This window comes from Nomascus leucogenys, chromosome 8 (genome assembly GCF_006542625.1).
Source record: "Nomascus leucogenys isolate Asia chromosome 8, Asia_NLE_v1, whole genome shotgun sequence".
NCBI lineage: Eukaryota > Metazoa > Chordata > Mammalia > Primates > Hylobatidae > Nomascus > Nomascus leucogenys.
The window spans coordinates 96,643,870-96,663,070 of record NC_044388.1 but is presented as its reverse complement, the minus strand read 5'-3'; the positions used below and the strand labels follow the sequence as shown (position 1 = coordinate 96,663,070).

The 19,201-nt window shown below is 41.9% G+C and overlaps 1 protein-coding gene across 4 annotated transcripts in view; it reads left to right on the top strand.

The window, feature by feature from the left end:
- Positions 1-19,201, top strand: part of CDK5RAP2 (CDK5 regulatory subunit associated protein 2) — a 186,914-nt gene that overhangs the window by 15,317 nt on the left and 152,396 nt on the right. For 3 of the 4 annotated variants that reach the window (XM_030817710.1, XM_030817712.1, XM_030817709.1), the window contains exon 4: positions 15,033-15,143. In XM_030817710.1, coding sequence (XP_030673570.1) covers positions 15,033-15,143 — 111 coding nt within the window. Of the gene's footprint in view, positions 1-15,032; positions 15,144-16,790; positions 16,809-19,201 lie in introns of those variants that run through there. The other variant, XM_030817711.1, reaches the window with a different exon arrangement.

Sequence of the window (19,201 nt, the reverse complement as noted above, 5' to 3'; positions counted from 1 at the left end):
TGCTCTTGGCATCTAAAACTAATTTTAAGAGCATGCGTATTAAAGAGGGGGCTGACATACTTTGGGTTTAAAGTGGAAACTCATGATTTGTCCTATTCTAGTCTCAGATGATTGATACCTAACCATCAGGAGTTGCATTTAGTTGGGGGCTGACAACACATAGGTCACCTTCTGGTTTTCCTCAGAGTTCATCCATTTAATAAACATTTTTTAATATATGCCACTGTGCATGACGAGTTAATGGGTGCAGCACACCAACATGGCACATGGATACATATGTAACAAACCTGCACATTGTGCACATGTGCCCTAAAACTTAAAGTATAATAATAATAAAATATATATATATATATATATATATGCCACTGTGCCAGGCTCTCTGCCAGGGTAAATCTGCAGTGGATTAAGACCAGGTAAGTCCCCCTGTCCAGAGGCTCACAGTCTGGTTGGGAAGATGGATAGGAAAATAGTGCAGGGACAGAGGTAAGTCTAAGGTGCTGTGGGGCCACAGAGGAGGGGCTATGACTCGGGGTTCAGAGAAGCCCCTGGAGGAGATGTTGCCTGAGTTGGGTCATTAGGGACAGGTACGGATTGGTCAATTTGGGAGAGCTAGGGAGCATCCCAGGCACGAGGACTCACATGTGCAAATGTAGAGAGAGGCATGACAGGATTGGAGGAGTTCAGGGAGTTGTAAGTTCTCTTTGGCTGGAAGGAGGCTGTGTGAGGGGAGTTGAGAGAAGTGAGGCCATTGAAGCAGGCAGGGGCCAGCTCCTGCAGGTTCTTGAATGTTACACTGCTTTGTTTGGTTTTTGTCGTGAAGATGAAAGGGAACCAGCAGTGGATTTTAATCTGGGGAGGGAAATGACCAGAATTGTGCTTTCAAAAGCTTACCAGGCTGGTGACTATGAGGAGAAGTGTTTGGAGGGGAGCAAGGCTGGTGGTACGGTGATGAGTTAAAAGGCTGCTGTGGTGTTGTGGGCCCAAAGGGAGGAATGTGGAGCTAAGGGCATGGAATGAAGGGATATTTAGAATGGAGTTAATTTCAGAGCTGGAGGAGCTCTAGGGATCATCTCTTCCAGTCCTTTCATTTGACATGTAGGGACTCTGAAGCCCAGACAGGGGTAGGGACTTATTCAGCTTTGAACCCAGATCTTCTGTCAAAGGAAGTCCTTTCTATTTCATTTGACTGTTCTGTGCAAGTACTCACTCTGGCATGTGAAAACCACATGTCTTCTTTTTGGTCTCTAAACTGGTAATCCATTGTCTAATATCCTCATTAGCTGAGGGTATAATCACCTGTATGGCAGGCCTTATGGTAGGAAGTAGGTAAATCAGTTGCTCTTCTATGGGAGCCTGTCTTATTGGTCTTCCCTCCCTAGACCAGAGGAGGCCTCACGGAGGCAGCATTTTGTGAAGGCCTGTACCTGTTGTGACTTGTTCTGGACACTAGTATCTCTCTCTCCCTTTAAAAAACATGTTTTTTGGGTGAGTAGGGAAGACCCAGAATCTGGTACAACATGTGCTGTCCAAGTAGCTATCTTTATGAACATGTAGAAGAGTTTAATCTTGGCTTTTGACAGGGAATGACATGGATAACTTTCCATTCTCGATACTGATGGATGGCATTATTATTGGCTGTGTAATATTAAATAAAGGCTTACTAAAAGGGATAGATTGAGCCATAATTTATTTAACCTTACTGTGGGACATTTCAACTTGTTTCTAATTTCTCACTTTTATAAACAAAGCTGTGATGAATCTCCTTGTGCATATATCTTTTTATAGTTATGTGATTTTTTTTTTTTTTTTTTTTTTTTTTTTGAGACAGAGTCTCTCTCTGTTGCCCAGGCTGGAGTGGAGTGGCATGATCTTGGCTCACTGCAGCCTCCACCTCCTGGGTTCAAGTGATTCTCCTGCTCCAGCCTCCCTAGTAGCTGAGATTACAGGCGTATGCCACCATGCCTGGCTAATTTTTTGTATTTTTAGTACAGATGGGGTTTCACCGTGTTAGCCAGGATGGTCTCACCATGTTAGCCAGGATGGTCTTGATCTCCTGACCTTGTGATCCGCCTGCCTTGGCCTCCCAAAGTGCAGGGACTACAGGCGTGAGCCACCATGCCTTGCTGAGTGATTTTTTTTTTTAAGGGTAGATTCCTAGAAATAAGATTTCTGGATGTTGGAGATATTAAGCATAACTTACATGCAATAAACAATAGATACTGTGGAATAGGATTTGTTATGTCTGGCAGCTTCCTAAGGAATTGAAAGAACTCTTAGCCAGGTGTGGCTGAAACAATTGCCTGTGTCCTCTCCACACCTGGTCTCCTTATCTTTTGCTGTTCTGTTCTTATACCCACCTGCCCTGAGATGTTGGCATTCTTGCATTGAGGCCCTTATTCCTGTTGTTGAAAATTCTTGGCTTCAGCCGAGGCAGTTGGTCAAATTTGAGTGTTTTGTTTGTGGTTTCACTAGGAGGTTTGCATATTTAAATTTGCTATAATATGTTGTGGGTTACTTACTACCAGATCATAGCTCCCTCGCCTTCCACCCCTGGCCCACTTGTATGGCCCTGAAGCTTTCAGAAGCACCATGGTGTGTAGATATGACATGGATTTGAGAATGATGAGGACTGGGTTTCAGGCTTGGCCCTGCCACTTACTGACCTGTGGCCTTAAATGGGTTGCTTAAATGTGTAAAGTGGGGCTACTACTGTCTTTCCTTCAGTTATTAATTAGGTAAGGCATGGAAAGCACCTAGCATGATGCTTGGTGCATAGAGGGTACTCAATAAATGCTGATGTCTGCTCTAATGCAAAGATTCTGTTGACTACAACCACTGCCCTGGGTTCTGCCCCATCATTGTTCAGTTTCTGTACATCCTTCTGTGATGTTTCTTTGACCTTGGAATAAAATCCCTAACCTTGGTCCATGAGAACCTGCCCTGTGTGATTGGCAGCTTCCTGTATTTCTGAACTCAGCATATTCCTCTCCTCATCGTACACTGCTCTAGCCACACAGACTGCTCTTCCTCAGCCACACCCACCTTGTCCCAGTGCCAGGGCCTTCGTGCATGCTCCATCCTCTGCCTGGACACCCTTTCTCCCTTTCCTTGAATGGCAGGCCCCTGGACCTTCTTGCCTCAGCTTGAATGTGGCCTTGTTAGAGAGGCTACCCCTAACTCCCTTCTCAACTCATGATTCTGTCTTCTAGCAAGTACTCAGTGCCCTGTCTCTCCCACCATGACTCTTGTGACAGTTTGTGATTATTTCTTTGTTAGTGTACTTGCTTAACATGTGTCTCTATTCAATGTCTGGTACTCAGCGCTGAACCTAACAAAATCGTAGGCACCTAATATTTGTTGATTGAATGAATGTGTGACCTTGTATGGAATACTAAAGCTCCGAATTTTCGTTGCTTTGTCTGTAAAACTGGGAAAAAATGTTTATCTGAGGCTTGTGGTGAGGAGTAAATAACATGCTAGGATAGTGCCTGCTATACCAGATCTTTAGCAAACAGGGCGGCTGCTGTGGTTATTGTTACTAAAGTGGCTGGAGAGGAGATATACCTAGAGACACATCTAGAGGCAGACAGCTTATAATGAGGATGGGGGTATGCAGGGCCAGAGTCAGGAAAGCAAGCAGTAATGAGGGCAAGGTGAGGCTAAGAGTGGGAGAATGAGGGTGAACTTAGAACGTGGCAGGAGTGTAAGAATTGTGTGGGATGCCGCTCAGTGGAAGTGGCTGAAGACCAGGTCTGTAGCTGGCAGAGCGAGTGTCATAGCCACTTTCTATGGAGCTCTGTGCACAACATATAGCTTGACAGTGCTAGGGGATTTTGCAGAGTTGAGTACTTGGAATCAAGTAGGGCTCATGGCTGGTGGGGTAAAAGTGTTAAGTACAGGGGTTCGTTCGTGTAGTGGGATGGCCTGCTGGATTGAACGCTCTGGGTTCCCGTACCTCTCTCTGCATGTCCTGGCTGTGCCCTCCAAAAACCTGGCCAGATGGAGGGCTGAGTAGTGTGAATTTTTACAATCTTTTTGAAGGCCATTTGGGAAGAGATTTTGATAGTCATAAATATAAAACTACTCTTGAGCCCAATAATCCATTTTGGGGAAATTGATACTAGGCAAACAACCCAGTAGAAGGAATAAAGCTCTGTTGATGAAGGTGTTTGTTGCCACATTGTGTATAATTGTGAAAAACGGGAAGGAAGGGAAATTGTATTTTATATTTGTTATCTCTTTGCTTTTGACAAGTGTGTGTTGAGGATATTTCACAGATGAGGAAGCTGAGGTTGGAGAGATTATAAACAACTTGCCCATGAGCTTATTGTGATTGAGAAGCAAAAAGAAGGCAAAATTCAAGCCTGGTCTTTCTGATTGTAAAGCTGGTCACTTTCCATGAGAGCACACTGAGTCCATCAGTGCACAGCAGAGAAATGGTTAAACAGTTGACTGTGAATCACTTCAGCGCAATGTAGTGCAGTTATTTCAACTGATAGTTTTGTGTAATTCTGCCACAATATGAAAAATACTTAAATATTAAATGAAAGCAATGGAATATGCAAATTCACTTATGTTATAATTCTGCAAAAATGTGTATTCATGAGCAAAGGTTGAAAAGAATATGAAAATAGTTGATTTCATAAGGTAGTTAAATTCCAACTGGTGTTTGAGATTCAGTTTTAAATTTCTGTTATTGAGGCTGGGTGTGGTGGCTAACGCCTATAATCCCAGCACTTTGGGAGACCAAGGCAGGGGAGGGAGATCGCTTGAACCCAGGAGTTGTGACCCAGCTTGGGTCACAAAGTAAGACCCCATTTCTACAAAAAAAATTAAAAAGTTAGCTGGGCATGGTGATGTGTGCTTGTGGTCCCAGCTACTTGGGAGGCTAAGGTAGGAGGATTGCTTGAGCCCAGGAGGTTGAGGCTGCAGTGAGCCATGAATGAGCCACTGCGCTCTAGCCTGAGTGACAGAGAGAGACCCTGTTTAAAAAAAAAATTCTGTTATTTCTCCAGTATTATTTATAAGATACTTACCTAGTAACAGTTTTCTTGATGATTTGAAGACACCAAGGAGAGTAGCACCAGAAATTGATTCCAAAGTATCCTCCCCTCTTTACTACCTCACTTAGCTGCTGTAGGCAGTATTATCTTACATGCAGTATTGTTTACTAGAGATGAACTTTGGGTAGCCAAGTTCATGGTTTTTGTTATGCTAGGTGAGGTCTAACAGTTTTTCTACTTTCAAAAAGTTTAAAAAATTCATTGTGGCCCAAAGATCTGCTTTTTGAGGGCCTGAGAAGTGAATTTTTTTTTTTTTCATTTTAAAAAAGGCTTTACTCTGTGTGTGTGTATACACATACCATTATTTAAGATAATATCGGCTGGGTGCGATGGCTCACATCTGTAATCCCAGCACTTTGGGAAGTTGAGGCGGGCATATCACCTGGGGTCAGGAGTTTGAGACCAGCCTGGCCAACATGGTGAAACTGTGTCTCTACTAAAAATAAGAAAATTAGCTGGACATGGTGGCATGTGCCTGTAATCCCAACTACTTGGGAGGCTAAGGTAGGAGAATCGCTTGAACCCGGAAGGCGGAGGTTGCAGTGAGCTGAGATCGTGCCACTGCACTCCAACCTAGGTGACAGGGCGAGACTCTTGTCTCAAAAAAAAAAAAAAGACAGTACCACCATCTATGTATGCAGACCAGAATACTTCCCTAGATGTAAAAATTTAAAAATTGATGACTTCATGGAGGAAAGATGCCATACTGTCTTGAGACTGTGAATGGGCTGGCAAGTGGAGCATAATCACAGGGTCAGCAACAGCCAGGATTGGCACAGACCATTCCTGGTCAATAGTGAGTGGAGAACACAGGCCTTGAGACAGCAATATGGGCGGGTTGGAGAAGATCTCTTCCCTTTAGCGCCTTGGTGTTGCCTTCACTCTACATGATTTTTAACGCTGTGTTTCCTGTTTGCTAAGTGCAAGGCTCTGCCAGGTGCTTTAGCTCATTTAGTTGTCACAACACCCCTGTGAGGGAATTGACTTTATCCTCATTTTATAGATGAGCCAACACTGGACAAAGATGTTAAATAATTTTCCCAAGGTCACACAACGCAAAAGTAGCAGTTCTGGTAGTTGAGTCTGTTCCTGCTGGCCCAAGAGCTCTTGTTCTTAGCTCTTGCTGTCTTGGGTGGAAAGATGATTTGGTAGGGTGAGCCTCAGCTTTGGAGGCCCAGGTTCTTGCGAGCCATTGAAATGGATAGCCAGAGTTAGGTGCACTTTGCTTAGATTTCAGTTGAGGTGGGGCTGGTTGGAGTTGCCCTGATTGCTTTTTATGTTGTTGGTTTTTCTTCCCTTTTAGATGGAACTTCAGGCTAGGGGAGGCTTTTGACAGAGAGTAGGAGTAGGAGGAAGCCAGAATTACTGAGTAGTAGCTCCTGCAAAATTTTTCCTGCCGCTAAGGTGGGGCCCTTCTCCAGTTTCAGAAAGCACCACCCCGTAGTCACGTTGAGATGTTTCCGATTTCAGATGGCTGCACTTCCACAGTAACACATGGCTTCCAAGGGCTGGAACGTGGCAAATACAGCCTTGCATTAGCTTCCTTTTGAGCATCAGGTTTCCAAGTCATATTTGGTGGGTTTTATATTTTGGGTATGTATTCCTACTGTATTGTAAGCTGTTTTCAGTTTTTCCACCTCAAGTTTTTTTTTTTTTTTTCTTGTTTCTCTTAAAGGGAGAAGTACATATGAGAAAAACAATGTTTTAAATTCTTATGTTGTACTAGGCACTATATTAAACATTCTAATAATTTCTTTTAATTCTTAGACTTGCTTTTTGAGATGGTTATAATAATCCCTTTTTTATAGATAGAGGAACTGAGGCATGTAGGAAAAGTGAGCTTCAGTAAGGCCATACAGCTAGTAAAGTGGTCTGGATTGTATTTATTCATTAATTTGTTCATGCATTTAACAATTTGTTGAATGTCTACTGTGTTCTAGATACTTGTTAAAACCTCAGAGGAAACAGCCATGAAAGATTAAGTGGATTATATTCATGTAATAAACACGATAATAATAAACATGCAAAGAGATGAGACAAATACAGATTGTGAAAAATTCTAGCAAGAAAGTAAGAGCTGTGCATTAGAGAGTGAGCTGGTTAGGTTCGCAGAGATGGGGTCCACTTTAGATGGTGTAGTTGGAGAGGCCCTCCCCAAGGCAGTGACATTGGAGCTGAGGTGGAAGGGATGAGACCGAGCCACCCTGGCAGATGCTGCAGAAAGAGCTTTGTAGGCAGACAAGGGCTTGGCTTATTTCAGGACTGGAAAGGAGGCCAGTGAGGCTGGAATATTGTGAATGGGGAGAAGATGATACCTGATGAGGATGGAGAGGTGGACAGGGGCCAGATGATACAGCACTTTGTGGCAGTGGCAGGGAGTTTTATTCTAAGAATGATGGAAAAAAGAGCTAATAGAGGGTTTAACCAGGGAGTGGTGTATACCAGATCTGTCTGAAGTCTAAGGGGGATCTTATTACATCACACTGCCTTAAAGAAATTTTTTTTTTTTTTTTTTTTTTTTTTTTTTGAGACGGTGTCTCGCTCTGTCGCCAGGCTGGAGTGCAGTGGTATGATCTCGGCTCTCTGCAAGCTCCGCCTCCCAGGTTCAAGCCATTCTCCTGCCTCAGCCTCCGGAGTAGCTGGGACTACAGGTGCACACCACTATGCCCAGCTAAGTTTTGTATTTTTAGTAGAGACAGGGTTTCACTGTGTTGGCCAGGATGGTCTCGATCTCTTGACCTCATGATCTGCCTGCCTCGGCCTCTCAAAGTGCTGGGATTACAGGCGTGAGCCACCATGCCCAGCCAAGAAATTCTTTTTTAAAAAAATTTTTAGGCTGGGCATGGTGACTCACGCCTGTAATCCCAGCACTTTGGGAGGCCGAGGTGGGCGAATCACCTGAGTTCAGGAGTTCGAGACCAGCCTGGCCGACATAGTGAAAACTCGTCCCTATTAAAACTACAAAAATTAGCCAGGTGTGGTGGTGGGCACTTGTAATCCCAGCTACTTGGGAGGCTGAAGCAGTGAGAATTGCTTGAACCCAGAAGGCGGAGGTTGCAGTGAGCCAAGATTGCACCACTGCACTCCAGCCTGGGTGACAGAGCGAGACCCTCTGTCCAGAAAAAAATTTTTTTTTAGACAGAGTCTCGCTCTGTCACCCAGGCTGGAGTGCAGTAGCATGATCATGGCTTACTGTTGCTTCGACCTCCTGGGCTCAAGTGATCCTCCAGCCTCAGCCACTCGGGTAGCTGGGACTACAGGTGTGTGCCAGTATACTCGGCTAATTTTTAAAAAATTTTTTGTAGAGAAGTGGTTTCATCATGTTGTCCAGACTGGTCCTAAACTCCTGGGTTCAAGTGATCCTTCTGGCTCTGCCTACCAAAGTGTTGGGATTACAGGTGTCAGCCACCCTGCCTGGCCAAGAAATTCTTAAATGTGTCTGTCCATCTGTTCTGCCAACCATTGGCTATTTAGTAACCATCTCTTGGGTTACAGTCTAGAGCGCACAAGGTGGTTATGGGATGGGGGTGGGTAGAAAGTCAAGTATCCAGCTAGGACAATGCAGTATGGTCATTGCTCTGATAAAGTAGAGAGTGTGTGGAAACATGTAGAAGGATCCCCAGTCCAGCCTGGTAGTGGTATTCAGAGAAAACCGTGAGGGAAGTGGTACTAAGCAGAGAACTGAACTGGCCATGGTGGAAAAGATGGTGCTTGTATTTCATTTTATTCATTTGGGACTGTCTGGCGTTTGCTGTGACCTTCTAAAGGCATATTTTCCTTTGCCGTATACAAAAATTTCTTTACCTATAAATAGGACAAATATTCTTTCAAGTGTTGCTAAGAATTTTAGCATTGTGTACAATGGGGGCATTCTAAGCAACCTCCATAAATATTTCATTGGTAGCTGAGTAACAGAATAAGGTTTCGCTTTATAGGAAGCATCTGGCGGGGTAGTCGTTTTTGTTTGAATGAATGTTTTATGTGCTGTTTCCTTAAAAGGAGGTGCTAATGAACCTACCAGTTGTTTCTTGTGCTGTTCTTGTTAACCACAAAATTGAAACCTTAAGTGTTAACAGGAGGGCCAAGGGTAGATAGTTTGAAAATATACTTAATGCGAAATATGCTTATCGTTTTCTTTCATTCGGTCATAGAATTGTATTTATGGGCCAGGTGTGCTGGGTCATACCTGTAATCCCAGCACTTTGGGAGGCTGAGGCGAGTGGATCGCCTGAGGTCAGGAGTTCAAGACCAGCCTGGCCAACATGGTGAAACCCGGTCTCTACTAAAAATAAAAAAATTAGCTGGGTGTGGTGACACACGCCTGTAATCCCAGCTACTTGGGAGGCTGAGGCAGGAGAATCGCTTGAACCTGGGAGGCGGAGGTTGCAGTGAGCTGAGATCGCACCACTGCACTCCAGCCTGGGTGACAGAGCAAGACTCTGTCTCAAAAAAAAAAAAGTATTTACTAAAAAGAATATGATATGCTATTAAAAATTATTTTTTAAAAAGCTGAAAAAAATACGTGATTAATGTTTATGTGTGAAGATGTACTAGCATCCAAGTGTAGCTTTTCACATTTTGCCCTATTTCATTTTAGTTATTTTAAAAATCAGCTTTATTGAGATATAATTTACATAAAATAAAATGCACCAATTTTAGGTGTTGGATGAACTTTGACAGATGTATATTCGCTTGTAATCACTATTGTAATCTATATGTACGTATGTATGATTATAGTTTTTTATATGTGCATGCAGTTCTTGGCACATGTAATCACCACAATCAGAATATAGAACAGTTCCATAATACCAACAACTTCCCTTTTTTTTTTTTTTTTTTTACTTCTTTGTGGTCAAATCCTCTCTTCACCCCAAGCCTGTGGCAACTAATGCCCTGTTCTCTGTCCTTGTAATTTTGCTTTTCCCAGAATGTCATATAAATGGAATCATACAGTATGTAATCTTTTCAGACTGTCTTCTTTGCCTCAGCATAATGTCTTTGAATTTTATTCACGTTGTGTGTTTCATAGTTGCTGAGCACTGTTCTGTCATACGGATGTCTACTGTTTATCCATTCACACTGTGAGGGACGTAAGAGTTTCTCCCAGCTTTTGGTGATTATTAATAAAGCTGCAGTAAACATTTATGTACAGGTTTTTTTGTGTGAACATAGGTTTTCATTTCCCTAGGATAAATACCTAGGAGTGGAATTGTTGAGTCACATGTTAAGTATAGTTTTTTTTTTGCAAGAAATTGCCAAACTGTATCTAGAGTGTCTGTGCCATTTTGCATTCCCATCAGCAGACTATGAGAACACCATTTATTCTACATCAGTACTTGGTATTATCAATTAAAAAATTTTATTTTACCAGGCACGGTGGCTCACATATTCCAGCACTTTGGGAGGCCCAGTCCTCTCATTTAACAGATATGGAAGCTGAGGTCCACAGAGAAGTGATCTGCCAGGCCAGGCGGGGTAGCTCATGCCTGTAATCCCAGCACTTTGGGAGGCCAAGGTGGGCGGATCACTTGAGGTCAGGAGTTCGAGACCAGCCTGGCCAACATGGTGAACCCTCGTCTCTATTAAAAAAAAAAAAAATACAAAAACTTAGCCAAGCATGATGGTATGTGCCTGTGGGAGGCTGAAGCAAGAGAATCACTTGAACTGGGGAGACAGAAGTTGCAGTGAGCCAAGATCGTGCCAAGCCTAGGCAACAAAGCGAGACTCCGTCTACCCACCCCCCCCCCAAAAAAAAATTTAGCCATTCTAATAGGTGTGTATGGTATCTCATTTTTTGTAGGGACAGGGTCTTGATTCTTTTTTTATACCTCTGTTTCTCCACTGAGACTTTCTATCTTTCCATTCATTTTAAGATTGTTGTCTTATGTCTTAGTACATGGTTTTGCATGTGGCAAAAATTTTAGTCACTTGACTTTAAAAGTTTCACATTTTGAGGCTGAGCGCAGTGACGCATGCCTGTAATCCCAGCACTCTGGGAGGCCGAGGTGGGAGAATCACCTGAGGTCAGGAGTTTGAGACCAGCTTGGCCAACATGGTGAACCCCGTCTCTACTAAAAGTACAAAAATTAGCTGGGCATGGTGGCACATGCCTGTAGTCCCAGCTACTCGGGAGGCTGAGGCAGGAGAATGGCTTGAACCCGGGTGGCGGAGGTTGCAGTGAGCCAAGATTACGCCATTGCACTCCAGCCTGGGTGACAGAGTGAGACTCCGTCTCAACAACAACAACAACAACAACAACAAAAAGTTTCACATTTTGAAATCATCAAATTCATTTATTTTCTTCTCTCAAAAACCTATGAGATTGATTTTATTATCCCTGTTTTAAAGTTGAGGAAACTGAGGCTCAAAGAAGTAGCATGTCTAGGTTGCATCATAAAAGAGAGTTAAGATTGAACTTAATATTGTCTCCAAAGCCACTAATCTTTCTGCCTTACCATTGAGAACTGAGCTTGAACAGTGACTTTGAGAATGGAAAGAGAACAACAGATGCATGAACTGTAATGTGGACAGACACACTGCATTTAGTAAATATCGTCAGCACTCGCTTCACAATTCAGAGAGTCTCAAATATTGCATTTATCTATTATTACTTTAAATTTATTTTATTTATGGGAAATTTATATGGTACAAATATACAGTGTACTTCTAGATGCATACTGTCATATCAAGTAAATAATTATATATTCATATCCCCTGCCCTTCTAAAAATTAGCAACCTGTCTATATAATGTTCCATGCTATAGTGTTTTTATTTAACAACGTATCTTGGACATAATTTCCTATGAGTGCACAATGTGGTCTCTCATTCTTCTTTATGGTTCTATCATATTCTATTGAGTTGACATACTATGATTTACTTAACTATGGACGAATTGACTTTTAATAATTCATATTTAACCATAGACTAGCAGACTATTTGACTTTAAAAACTTTAAAAAATGAGGCCAAGTGTGATGGCTTGTACCTATAATCCCAGCACTTTGGGAGGCTTAGGTGAGAGGATTCCTTGAGCCCAGGAGTTTGAGGCTGTAGTGAGCTGCGATTATACCACTTCATTCCAACCTGGGTGATAGAGCAAGACCTCATCTTTAAAAAATAAAAAAATAAATAAACTTTAAAAGAAGTGTAACATACATGCAGGCATACCCACAAATCATATGTGAACAGATTAATGAATTATCAAAAAAGGAGCATACCCTATAACCATCACCAAAGCCAAGACATGGGACATTATCAGGGCCCTAGGAGTTTGCTTTGTGGCTCATTCCAAGCACTATGCACTTTTCCTCCCCAAAGGTAACCATCATCCTGGACTAATTTAAAGTCCCTTCCTAGCTTGTGTTTCTGCCACTCTCTTTATAACAGGGTAAGGAGAGGAATTTTTTTTCTCCCAAAGGCAGAGACTTAAAAATAGTGAAACAGAAAGGGAGAACCTGGGGATGTTGGAGGATTTTGGAGAACATTTAGCTATTTAAACACGGTGTTAGAAACATACTAGGAATTGCTTTAATGTGTAGGCTAATATCTGTTCTTGAAGTTAAGTTAGACTGCACAGAAAAGTTTACTGGATGAACCAAACCAAAAAAATCAGGAATTTTCTCTATAGGCAGTGAGGCTGATTTGACAGATCATAGTTACTGGAGTCAGACAGCGGGATAGGAATCCCAGCTCTTCCCCTACTGGCGTGATCTTTGATCATGTATATAGTGGAGGCAGTACTTTTGCAGCGTTACTTTAAGAATTGAGATATTGTATATAAATTATCTAGCTTGGTGCTTGTTTACATGGTAGGTTCTCAGTAAATATAATTTTTCTTAATATATTCTTTTTTCCCCCAACTTTTTATTGTGACAGATTTCAAGCGTATGAAAAGTTGCAAAATAGCACAGTGAACAACCATGTATATTCATCTAGATTCACCAGTTAATGTTTTCTGTATTTGCTTTATCTCTTTTTTTCCTGTCTCTACTCATTTGAGTTAATTGCAGACGTCATGACACAGCACTCTTTTTTTTTTTTTATTATACTTTAAGTTTTAGGGTACATGTGCACAACGTGCAGGTTAGTTACATGTTTATACATGTGCAGTGTTGGTGTGCTGCACCCATTAACTCGTCATTTAACATTAGGTATATCTCCTAATGCTATCCCTCCCCCCTCCCCTCACCCCACAACAGGCCCTAGTGTGTGATGTTCCCCTTCCTGTGTCCATGTGTTCTCATTGTTCAATTCCCACCTATGAGTGAGAACATGCGGTGTTTGGTTTTTTGTCCTTGCGATAGTTTGCTGAGAATGATGGTTTCCAGTTTCATCCATGTCCCTACAAAGGACATGAACTCATCATTTTTTATGGCTGCATAGTATTCCATGGTGTATATGTGCCACATTTTCTTAATCCAGTCTATCATTGTTGGACATTTGGCTTGGTTCCAAGTCTTTGCTATTGTGAATAGTGCCGCAATGAACATACGTGTGCATGTGTCTTTATAGCAGCATGCTTTATAATCCTTTGGGTATATACCCAGTAATGGGATTGCTGGGTCAAATGGTATTTCTAGTTCTAGATCCCTGAGGAATTGCCACACTGACTTCCACAATGGTTGAACTAGTTTACAGTCCCACCGTCAGTGTAAAAGTGTTCCTATTTCTCCACATCCTCTCCAGCACCTGTTGTTTCCTGACTTTTTAATGATCGCCATTCTAACTGGTGTATCTCATTGTGGTTTTGATTTGCATTTCTCTGATGGCCAGTGATGATGACCATTTTTTCATGTGTCTTTTGGCTGCATAAATGTCTTCTTTTGAGAAGTGTCTGTTCATATCCTTTGCCCACGTTTTGATGGGGTTGTTTTTTTTCTTGTAAATTTGTTTGAGTTCATTGTAGATTCTGGGTATTAACTCTTTGTCAGATGAGTAGATTGCAAAAATTTTCTTCCATTCTGTAGGTTGCCTGTTAACTCTGATGGTAGTTTCTTTTGCACACAGCACTCCTAAGTACATTAGCATGTATCTCTTTCTTAGGACATTTTCCTGTAAAATCATAATATTATTACCTAATATAAAATTGTTACTCAAGTTTCCCCAGGTATCATCATATGGTTGTTCTTGTAAAAAATTCAAGATTCTATTGTACTTAGTAGTCATGCCTCTTCAGCCTCCATTTATTTAGAAGAGTTCACCAAACATTTTTGCCTTAGAATTGCCATTAAGATTTTTGAAGAGTTCAGTTCTGTTGTTTTGCAGAATGTTCTTCGACTTAGATTTATCTGTAGACTCCTCTTGATTAGTTACAGGTTAAAGGTTATAGAGAGAAGAACTTTGGATGGAATTCTTTGCTCTCATTGATTTATTTCAGGAGGAAAATGATGTTAGTTTATCCCTTCAATGGTGATAAGAGATGAATTTTTTTGGTTAAGATGGTGTTCGCAAGTTTTCTAAATTGTAAGGGTACCTCTTCCTTTTGTAATTAATCAGCCATTTATGGGTGATATGTTATGACTGTCTGAATATTATGTTCTGTAGTGATCTTTCATCTAATGCTTTTAGTGTTGCTGATTCTTACCTGAATCAATCATTACTATAGAGGTTGTAAAATAGTGATTTTCTGTTCCTTGTATTCTGCATTTATTAACTGGATTTCTTTTGAAAAGAAGAGATTCTTCTTTTCCTTTTCTTCTCCTTATCAGTGTGGAGTTTTGAATTCTTTCTTCATTCATTATTCATTCCTGTCATTATTCATTTTAATGCTCAAATTGTACTACTTTTGGCTAGTGGGAACCACTTAATTCTTCTGGGTTAGTAGAATGGTAGCAAAAATAAGCTTTCTCTAGTATTTAACATTTGAATCAGTTTTGTAGCCTTGTAATCTATAGGGACTAATGTATGTACTATCTGTTGGACCCTCTGTCTTTTTTTTGCTTTTGATGACCCTTCTGTGATTTTTTTCAGCAAATCACTGAATTGAAGAAAGAAAACTTTAACTTAAAGCTCCGCATCTATTTCCTTGAGGAAAGAATGCAACAGGAATTTCATGGCCCCACTGAACATATCTACAAAACTGTGAGTGGCCCATTTCTCATTACTGTCCCTTGTGTCTTTTCTCATTGTCATTTCAAGCAGAAATTTGATTAATATTTGTTCTCAGAGTTAGCATGAATAGAGATGCTTTCATTTAATCTGAATTGATTATGGGGAGCATAAAGACATTAGGATGACTTTAGTATTAAGCAAAGGGGTACACGATTAATTTTAAGAAGGTCTTTCACTCTCTTTTAAAAATCAGAATTCGGATTCACTACTTTTTACCTCAATTAAGTTTTTATAATTACGTGTTCTTTAGAAATAGGCAGTGGAATGGTGGCATGGTTTTGGAGTTGAATTCTACTGTTACCAGCTAACTTGTGTAACTTAGGCAAGTCAGTTTAGCTCTTGGGGCTTGCTTCCAGAATTAAGTGATAATCTCTTTGTCATAGGGTTATTTGTGTGAATTAAAATGAGAAGACAGATGAAAAGCTCCAGCACACAGTCAGTGCTTGACAATTATCATCTTCTTGAGGCTTCCTTTGGCAGCCCAAAGTTAGGATTGTCAGTTTTTCGTGATAGGACTCTTCGGTATTCCTGTGTGCTTGCCTGTAACTGTCAGAAGAAAAGGCTATGCTCATTTGAAGTCTTGACCTGGAGGTCTTTGTCTGAAAACAAACCTTGGTTCTGAAAACTGAAAAAAGAACTTGGCTTTCTTGAAAAGACATGAGTACAAACAATATTTCAGTGCCTGTTTCTTGGCTTTTTCTAGTAGATTAGCCCTTGGCCTGGGAATTATTCTGACTTTTCTCCTCTGAAGCTTGCACCAGTGGAAACTTTTGAAGGAGGAAAAAGAACTCTCCTTGAGTTTCAGCAGATGAACTTAAATTGACTTGTCTTGAAGAGGGATTGTGCTGTACTTCTGAGCCTTTTCAAGAATTGAAAAGCTTCTTTGTCCCTTATGAAAGTTTTTTTCTTCTCTCTGGGGGTGGAAAGACAATGAGGATGTCCCCTTTTCTGGAAGGGAGTGATGATGCAATCACAATTTTAAAGGAAAACCAATAGCCTAAAGCAGTTTATATGTGAGTATGGTGGTCATGCGTCTCAGAACCTCTTGGGTGTGGCCGGGCGCGGTGGCTCACGCTTGTAATCCCAGCACTTTGGGAGGTCGAGACGGGCAGATCACGAGGTCACGAGATCGAGACCACGGTGAAACCCCGTCTTTACTAAAAATACAAAAAATTAGCCAAGTGTGGTGGCGGGCGCCTGTAGTCCCAGCTACTCGGAGAGGCTGAGGCAGGAGAATGGCGTGAACCCGGGAGGCGGAGCTTGCAGTGAGCTGAGATTGCGCCACTGCACTCCAGCCTGGGCGACAGAGCGAGACTCCGTCTCAAAAAAAAAAAAAAAAAAGAACCTATTGGGTAATAGGAATACAAAACGTGTCAATTGCCAACTCTATCAGGCACTGTCTTGGGCATCTGTATGTTTGCATCTTACTGTAATTCTCATGACAGTCCTATGCCATGGAGTTTATCTTCATCTTACAGGGGAAGAAACTGAGGCTTATAGAAGATGAGTAACCCACCTGATGTCATATATCTACTATGTGAGGTGGATTTTGAGCCCAGGTCTTCCAACCTCATTGTACTATACCACTTCAGCTGTCTGACTAGATGACATGATTTCATTGCTCCTTTCTTCAGTGTAAGTTTTTGGATAGGTGCACACGGTTTAGAATTCAAAAAGCCTAAGAGATATACACTGAAAAGACTCTTCCACCCTTGTGTCCTGGTCCTCTAGATCTAGTAAATATCGATTGCTTATGCAGAGGAATTTTATGTGTATATAGTACAAGCAAGCGTGTGTTTGTGTGTGTGTATGTGTATAAATCTTCTTTTTACATAAATGCAAACATGTTCTGTTCTGCACCTTATATTTTTCACTTAATGATATCTTTCTTTCACTTTTTTTTTTTTTTTGAGACAGAGTCTCTGTCTGTTGCCCAGGCTGGAGTGCAGTGGCACAATCTTGGCTTACTGCAACCTCTGCCTCCCAGGTTCAAGCAGTTCCTGTCCTCAGCCTCCTGATTAGCTGGGATTACATGTGCACGCCAGCACGCCTGGCTAATTTTTGTGTTTTTGGTAGAGATGGGGTTTCGCCATGTTCTCCAGGCTGGTCTCAAACTCCTGGCCTCAAGTGATCCACCTGCCTTGGCCTCCCAAAGTGCTTGGATTATAGGCGTGAGGCACTGTGCCTTGCCTTACTTAATGATATCTTGGATATCTTTCTTTAATAGTAGTTTAAGAATGAATTTCTTTATTCTTTTTTGTTTTTGAGACAATATCTCACTCTGTCACCGAGCTGGAGTGTAGTGGCGTGACCATAGCTCACTGCAACCTTGAACTCTTGGGCTGAAGGGATCCTCCCACCTCACTCTCCTGAGTAGTTGGGACTACAGGCATGCACCACCACACCTGGCATTTTTAAATTTTTGCTTTTTGTAGAGATGGGGTCTTGCTATGTTGCCCAAGGCTGGTCTTGAACTTCTAGCCTCAAGCCATCCTCCTGCCTTGGCTTCCCAAAGTGTTGGGACTTACAGGTGTGAGCCATTGCACTAAGATGCCTTTTTTTTATAGTTTCATAATATTCCATTTTATGCTTTGAAGGTGCCCTGACTTTTGGTTTGGAAATTACAATTATGTATATAAGTTTATAACTTGAGATGTTGGGCTTGAGAAAAATAGCCGAATGGACTTGTTAGTATTCATTCTTTTTTTTTTTTTGAGACGGAGTCTCGCTCTGTCGCCCGGGCTGGAGTGCAGTGGCGCAATCTTGGCTCACTGCAAGCTCCGCCTCCCGGGTTCACGCCATTCTCCTGCCTCAGCCTCTCCGAGTAGCTGGGACTACAGGCGCCCGCCACCACGCCCGGCTAATTTTTTGTATTTTTAGTAGAGACAGGGTTTCACTGTGGTCTCGATCTCCTGACCTCGTGATCCACCTGCCTCGGCCTCCCAAAGTGCTGGGATTACAAGCGTGAGCCACCGCGCCCGGCCGTATTCATTCTTTTAAATATATTAAATTGGAGTGCCTGTTGGTTCATCAGAAAGTGAAGCACGTAGAGTATATTATATCAGTTCATAAATAGAAGCTCTCCACCCTTCTGAGAGCTGGAAAAAGAATCCTCTGTTTGAAGGATGTTTCTGCATTTTTCACAAAATTACCCTTGAAGATATTATACACTGTCACCCAGTGTCCTTTTTGCAAAGATCACTTTCTTCAAGAAAATGTTCTGCCTCATAGATGACTTCTTTAATTCTTGTTGTTTGACAGTGAAGAAGATAACCTATTTTGAGCCTTGTCTCCGAGGCTTTTCTCATTTGCTAGCTCATTTAGTCCTTAAAGCCCCCGTGTCATGGGAGCTTTTATGTTTTGTTTTTGACACTTGAGGGATTGGAAAGGAGAATCATTGCTTCCTCACCCTGTGGACTTACATGTCTAAGGACAGTTACAGTATTGTGCTTCTAGTTTTGTATTCCACGTTAGCATGTCTCGTTCACTTCAGTGTCTTCTGTGGTCGGTCCTTCACAGGTGCTTGGTAAGTTTCTGTGACGTGAAGGAGTGAGTAAGTGAGTAACCACTGACTTTGTGGTCTCCTCCTGGTAGAGAGTAGAGACAGAATTTAAACCCATGTCCTTTTGTTCACACACCCATGACCTTACTGTCATGGCTGTACTTCTCATCCCGAAGTACTTGCTTCTCTAGGGCTGCTTGCCAGAAAGGAGGGAGGCATATTCTGTGAGACGGTAAATCTTACTGGAAATGATTTTTTTTTATTTTGAGACGGAGTCTTGCTCTGTCGCCTAGGCTGGAGTGCAGTGGTGCAATCTTGGCTCACTGCAACCTCTGCCTCCCGGGTTCAAGCGATTCTTCTGCCTCAGCCTCCCAAATACCTGGGACTACAGGCATGCACCACCACTCCTGGTTAATTTTTGTATTTTTAGTTGAGACAGTGTTTTGCCATGTTGGCCAGGCTGGTCTCGAACTCCTGACCTCAAGTGATCCGCCCACCTCAACCTCCCAAACTGCTAGGGTTATAG